Raw genomic sequence first — 8,000 nt, 5'->3', positions numbered from 1 at the left:
TAGGTAAACTTATTTTTTGTTAATCAGTATATCTCACATTTGTTTAATTACCTAATATGTCAAAAATACATTAAAAATCACAGTCAAATTATTTCTCTTTTACCACTATTTATACACTTTTATTACAACCTCACTATCATAGATATAAATGTTTTGACCTGGGCAGAATAGCCTGTATGGAGTTTTTTAAAATGGTTAAATAATATGTCTCATAGTAAATTAAGGTAAGGTAAATTATAAATAATAATGTTAAATAATTGAATTGGTTGTAGGATCACACATATAATGGAAACTTTTTGTAGTAGATTGTCCCTGAAGATGGCCGAATTGGCCGAAACGTTGGACGTGTAAATGAAATAAATGTTTTGAGACTATAATTTGGATAGTGTTTTTGAATTATTTAGTAAAAAATAATTTTTTGTTTTTTTGCTGACCACACATTCCACCCCCCTCCCCCCACCAGACCATCTCCCTACCAAAAAAAAACATAAATTGTTCAAGTAGATTGTATAAAATATTAATATTTTTTATTATAAATCTTTGAATGTTTGTTATTCAACTTTTCGAGTTTATTTTAATTTTAATAAAAGCTAAGTTATTAACTAAATAAAAATGATTCCATATTCTAGTAAATATTGTTGATGATTATTGTAATGAAATAGAAAGTCATTTGACTTGATTGGCCTAGGCAAGATTATGACAAGTTACTTTTTTGAAAAGAATTAAAATTATGTGAAATTTTTTTCTTTATTTCTCAATAAAGCTATTTAATTCTGAGAAGATGGTCGGGGGGGGGGGCGGTCAGCAGAAAAAAAACGAATCATTTATTTTTGCCGACGTTTCAACCTAATTTTCAGGTCTTCATCAGGGAGTTATAGGCAGAGATTCCTACCAAACTGCTATTTAATTCTGACATGTTATGTCATTTTATGTGAGTTAAAATGGACTACATAAAAACTTCAATAATGTTTGTAGAATTTTCGGTTACTTATCATATAGCTTGTATGAATGATTTTTAATTCACCATTTTGTGTAAAACTATTACAATGATTATTAAATTATGTACTTTACAGACTTACTTTAATTAATTATTATCTTGTGGCTTATATTCTTCCTATATACTTACAGAGAGAACGAAGTGGTGTATAGTGAAGATGAAGACGAAGAATATAGATAGGGTCATTGCGAGAGGCAGGAGGTACTGAAGACTGCAACTGTTGTCCAATAAACTGGTCTGTCAATTTCCGATACTTCAAGGACAGCAGGATCATAATCGCTCGCTATTTATCCTTAATCGAAAAAATAGTCGGATAAAAATCACGATGTTCAGAATTATTACTGTTGTTACTGGCCGATCACACAACCTTCACATGCCTTCTACTTGGATTAAAAATTATTTATTATAAATATATCTGCTCAAGTATAGAATACTAAAAGTTAGGTGATATTGAAATGTAGCAGATTTTTGGAACATCGTTGATGGACCTAATGAAATTAATTTAATTTCTTCACTATTTAGCAGAGGAAATCCAGGCAACAGAACATACGTCTGCAAATATTTTTAAAATTACTTTACATCACACTTAACACGGAAACGCATCTCTGGTCGTTCTAATACTCTTACGAATTAACTAATTAATTTGATAAATTGACGAATTAGGTATTTTTTTGCTTTTCGCCTACAAATTCTAAACGGCGCAGGGAAGCGAAAATGTTATGATACAAGAAATTATACAGCATTGAAGTCTGCGTCGAAATAGTACCATTACTTATCAATTCGGTCAAGTAGTGTTTCATAAATCGTCGTAAACCAAAAAGAATTTTTTACCCAAAACTGAGGTATATAGTAGGGGTATTCATGAGCTTTGGTTTAAACATGCTAAATGGAGAAATATTTACTTCTTTTACCATGTTAAAGTAATATAACTTTTTTTTTTTGGACTTTATTTAGTTTATTAACAACTGTAGTATTTTTACAACCAGCGAATGAGATGTAGAGAGAGAGAAAAAAAAACTAATAAAAAAGTCATGAAGGCATGAAGGTTAAGGTCATCCAATGATGCCTCTCCATTAAAATTGAAATTTAAAAATCAATTTAAGAGGTCCCTATTCCAGCTCCTTCGTAAACGTCGTCTCGTATCTGCTAAGTCTAGTGTTGATAGTAGTTGAATTAGAGGGTTAGTGTGTGTTGGAAGTGTGTTGTGAAACCGTTTATATAATGATTTAATGGTTGTTTGTACGTAGGGAGTTCGTAAGTCTTTGTGTAAGTTCTTGTTACTGGTGTAGGGGGGAAGCGCTACTGATCAGTCTTAGTAATTTGGATTGAAACTGTTGCAGTTTCAGTAAGTCAGTTTTTTTGGCATATTCGTAAATTTGTGCACCGTAAGTCCAAATTGGTATATGAAATAATATAACTTATGACATGGTTCAATCTGTTAGTAGGTCTGCTAAATGGATAATGACGTTACGCAACAGACAAGCTTAGCTCATATTTTGTTTGTTGTGTTGTTACTTGTAGTTTGTGTTAGTATTTTTTAGCATGTTTTAAAAACTAATAAAGCAATGGATGACAATAATAATGTGATGGCAGTTTTTCAATAAGCTCATCTTGATTCTCTTCCTCACAAGTCAGAAGTTCATCAAGGCACTCAGTAGCCAAACGTTCACACTTCTTCTTTTCACTTAATTAGGCTCCTTACTTGGCATGTTGTAATAAATTACTATAATCAAAATTTAGGAGTAAACAATAACATGATATTTTGGAAGGAAATGTTATAAAACAAGTTGCTCAAAAAATCTGCTAGGAGCTCTTAAGTCCGTAACTATCCAACATAATGATCAATGATTGAAAAGTTATGATATAACAATTTGGAGAACATTAAATTATGCGTCAATTAACAACGTAAATGTTCCTCTAGACGTTTTCAAATCAATGGCCAATGCGCGCATGCGTAAGGTATGTGGATTCGTTAATTGGATTGGTTGGTACAAGCTTGCCTGAATTTGCGGCCGACACGTTGAGTTTCGGTTTTTGGGCACAAATCAAAGGGCGTTTGTGCTCTAGCCACACGTTTGTAATGTTTTAGAACTACTAATAGATGGATATTTGGGCTTTCCGTGTTTTAATTAATTACAAAATTTCCCCAAACCAATGATTAACTCATGTTTAAGATAGATCATTAATTATCAGCCTGAAAAAAAGTTTAATTGCAGCTGCGGCATCTGAACTGTTGATCTTATACTGATTAGTTTTTATTTCTTTATTTTTAATGTTGTTATTTTAAAAAAAAAAATGATTTATTCTGGCAATTAAAAATACATAGACAATGGTAAATATAAAAAAATCCGTATGTAGAAGGCTGTGGGCAATTTTAACTACAACACATAAATAACAAAACTTTAAAAAATAAGTTATGTGCTTAAAAAATTCCCCCCCCCCAAAAAAAACAATTATTCAGTAATTTAAAACAATATAGTATTTATGTTTTAAGAAATAAACAATAATGTCCAACAAACAAGCAAACTGTGGCATGGCATTAATCTCTCTCATGTTAACCAACTCAGCTCTTTCCAGTGTAGCCTAGGGATGTGACGGAATTTCGATATTGATATTTGGTCTCCGATATTTTGATATCGATATTAAGTAACCTATAATATTGCAATATTGATATTGTCCTCCGATAATATTGGAATATCGGTTTGTAAAAAAAAAAAAAAGAAAGAAGTAATGTAAATAAAAGAAATATTCGAGTTAGTTATATTAGTCCATTCGATCTTTAATCAGCTATAATTTTTAATATTATCTTACTGAGATATCGATATTTTGTTTCAATGATTAAATATCCATATCGATATTTGACATTGTTATTAATGTCGATTTCTGAGGTTAGCTGTTGCTTATATTCCGTTATGTTATATATTATATATTGTTATATTCCGATATCATTTTATCGAAATATCGATATTTTATTTTAACAGACTGGGAATGTTTAAAAAGAAACATCGATGTTTTGTTTCTGTAATTAAATATCTTAATATAAACATGTAATTATCGATATTTGGCATTCTTATTAGTATTGATATTAAGGTTAGCAAAGATATTTTGGTATTATTTTATCGAAATATCGATATTTTATTGCAGAAAATTAAAAATATTTTATATAACATTTCAAAACCGAAAATTCCTTATATTGTTACTATAATTTAATATCCATATCGATATTTGACATTCTTATTAATATCGATATCTAAGGTTAGCAACAATATTCCGATATTATTTTATCGAAATATTGATATTTTGTTTAAAAAGACTGGGAATGTATAAAAAGAAATATCGATATTTTGTTTCTGTAATTAAATATCCATATTGATATTTATTAGAATTTCAAATATGTCAATATCGATATTTGACATTCTTATAAATATCGATATTGAAGTTTAGCAGTAATATTCCAATATTATTTTATCAAAATATCGATATTTAGTTTTAAAAAACTGGGAATGTTTAAAAAGAAATATCGATATGTTGTTTCGGTAATTAAATCCCCATTTCGATATTTGAAATTTTTATTAATAATGATATTGAAATTTAGTACAGATATTTCGATATTATTTTATCGAAATATCGATATTTTGTTTAAAAAGAAATATCAGTATTTTCTTTCTTAAATTAAATATCCATATCGATATTTGACATTATTTTTAATATCGATATTAAAGTTTAACAAAGATATTTCGATATTATTTCGAAACGAAAATTCCGTATTGTTTCTATAATTTAATATCCAAATAGATATTTGACATTGTTATTAATATCGATTTCGAAGGTTAGCAACAATACCTCGATATTATTTTATCGAAATATCGATATTTGGATTAAAGAGACTAGGAATGTTTAATTAGAAATTTCGATATTTTCTTTCTGAAATTAAGTATCAATGTAGAAATTTGACTTTCTTATTAATATCTTTAAAATATTATCGATATACCTTGGCGTAACTTAAATGTCTTAAATAACGTATTGTTTTCCATTGTTGATAATATCGATATCGAATATTTGCAAAAATATTCCGATATAATTTTATCGAAATACCGATATTTTTTTTAAAATACAAGAAAATTGAAAAATAGAATATCGATATTTTATTTTGATAATTACATGTTTATTTCGATATTTTTTATTGTTATAATATCAATATGTAATATTAGCAACAATATTCCGATATTATTCTATTTAAATGTCGATACATTTTTTTAAAATGAGTAAGATATTATATAGAAATTTTAAAATAGGAATATCGATATTTTATTTTGATAATTACATATTTATTACGATATTTTGTATTGTTTTAATATAGATATAGGATATTAGCAATATTATCCCGATATTATTTTATAAAATATCGATATTTTGTTTAAAATGACTATAATATTATATGAAAATTTTAAAATAGGAATATCGATATTTTATTTTGGTTAAACATATTTATTTCGATATTTTGTATTGTTTTAATATCGATATAGAATATTAGCAACAATATTCCGATATTATTTTATCGAAATATCCATATTTCTTTTTAAAATACTAGAAAATTAATATTATTTAATAGAAATAATATTAAAATATTATTGATAATATTCCATATCGATATTACAATAATACGAATTTCGAAATAAATATGTAATTTTCAGAATAAAACATCGATATTTCATTTTTTAGTTTTCTCTCCTTTTTAAACAAAATTTTGATATTTCGATAAATTAATGTGGGAATATTATTCCTAATTTTCGATATCGATATCATAATAATGAACAATAACGAAATAAATATGTAATTATCAAAATAAAATATAGATATTCCTATATTAAAATTTCTATTCAATTCTCTTGTCTGTTAAAACAATGTATCGACAAAATAATATCGGAATATTGTTGCTAATATTCTATATCGATATTACAACAATACAAAATATCGAACTAAATGTAATTATCAAAATAAAATATCAATATTCCTATTTTTAAATTTCTATTCAATTTTCTTGTCTGTTTAAATAAATTATTGATATTTCGAAAAAATAACGTCGGAATATTGTACCTAATATTCCTTATCTATATTAGAACAATATTAAATATCAAAATAAACATGGATATTCCATTTTTCAATTTTGTAGTATTTTTAAACGATTTTCGATAAAATTATATCAGAACATTGTTGCTAATATCTTATATCGATATTACAACAATACACATAATCGAATTAAATATGTAATTATCAGAATAAAATATCGATATTCCATTTTTTAATTTTATATACAATTTTATCATCTTTTTAAACCAAATATCGATATTTCGATAAAATAATATCGGAATATTGTTGCTAGTATTCCATATCGATATTACAATAAAAAATATCGAAATAAATATGTAAATATAAAAAAAATATCTATATTCCATTTTTAAATTTTCTTTTATTTTTAAACAAAATATAGATATTTAGATAAAATTATATTGGGATATCGATATTACCAACAATCGAAAACATTAAAATAAATATGTAATTATCATAATAAAATATCGATATTCCATTTTTATATTTTCTATACAATTTTCTAAAATTTAAACAAGTTTATATTTGTTATGTTTATGATATAGTTGTGCTTTGCTTCATCATTATTAAGAGTTTCTTATATATTTTTATTAGGTATGACATAAACTAAGGCTTCCTATGTCATGCTGTGTTATCATTTTATAATTATTATTACTTTAATTCGTCAAATTTTCGTTATCGATATAATATCGATATCGATACTGCAGACCTATATCGATATCGATATATTGCTTTCTATATCCCATCCCTAGTGTAGCCCGTCGTATATAGTTGGAAAGAGCTCTCCAATTAGAGCCTTTTAATAAACTGAGTAATTATTCTGGTAAGCAGGTCCACTGCCCAAACTATTTTATTCTAATTTTACTATACTTGTAAGAAGTTGCTTAGTTTTTATATTAAACCATAAATAAATAACAAAATGGAGTAGTTACATTATTAGATGAACACTTAAGCTAATTTTTAAATTTTCTTCTTCGACTCTGAAGCAAGATAACTAATATTTTCTTTTTTCCTCGAAAGCTTAAATCATAAATCATAAAATATTTCCCCAGAAATACGAAAAATTGAATAAAATGTCTAAATTAATAATTAGCAAAACCCCAGGTCATTGTATTAAAATCCATTTATAACAATATGGTTAGTGCAGGGATGTACCATTGAATATATGTCGAATTGGATTTATAAACGGAAAAGAAAAACTCGCTAGACACTGCACGATCCTGAATAGGGATGCGACATCGATAAAAAAACATCGATGTTCAATACTAAAACATCGATGTTAAAAAAAACATCTAACAAAAACCATTGATGTTTTTCAACATCGATGTTATTTTTTAACCATTTCTGTAACATAAAGACTGTTCTAAAGATTACGCATGCTCCGGCCAGTCAGAAGTGCTTTTTCAATCAACCAATAGCACATGAAGTCCAAAAAACCTCAATGTTTTAAAATATAGTTGCTTAGAATACATTACCCAAAAAACGTCGATGTTTTTGAACAACTATTTCAGAAACATAAGGTCTGTTCGAACGATCACGCATTCTACGGCCTGTCAGAAGTAGGTTTTGGAACTAAGAATTCGACATCGACAACAAAAAACATTGATATTTTTAAAATATTATTGGTTACAATACATTACCCAAAATACATCGATGTTTTTGAATATCCATTTGAAGAACATAAGGTCTGTTCAACGATCCAGCGTCCTACGGTCTGTCAGAAGTGGTTTTTGAAACTAAAAATCCGAAATCGACTACAAAAGACATCGATGTTCTAAAATCTCGTTGGTTACAATACATTTTGAACAACTATTTCAGAAACATAAGGTCTGTTCCAACGATCCCGCGTCCTACGGCCTGTAAGAAGTGGTTTTTGAAACTAAGAATCCGACAT

At 27.1% G+C, this 8,000-nt stretch overlaps 1 protein-coding gene across 1 annotated transcript in view; it reads right to left on the bottom strand.

Annotated features, from left to right (window-relative positions):
* LOC106678819 (ankyrin repeat and KH domain-containing protein 1) overlaps nucleotides 1–1,218 on the bottom strand; it is a 15,123-nt gene extending 13,905 nt beyond the window's left edge. Inside the window, exon 1 of the mRNA XM_014417580.3 lies at nucleotides 1,127–1,218. Within this exon, the coding sequence (XP_014273066.1) occupies nucleotides 1,127–1,183 (57 nt within the window). The 5' untranslated portion in view covers nucleotides 1,184–1,218. The remainder of the gene's footprint in view (nucleotides 1–1,126) is intronic.
* Between the last annotated feature and the right edge of the window lie 6,782 nt (nucleotides 1,219–8,000).

This window comes from Halyomorpha halys, unplaced genomic scaffold, assembly GCF_000696795.3.
Source record: "Halyomorpha halys isolate HHAL.00 unplaced genomic scaffold, Hhal_1.1 Scaffold162.1, whole genome shotgun sequence".
NCBI classification, from domain to species: Eukaryota; Metazoa; Arthropoda; class Insecta; order Hemiptera; family Pentatomidae; genus Halyomorpha; species Halyomorpha halys.
This window is presented reverse-complemented; position numbering and strand designations above follow the sequence as displayed.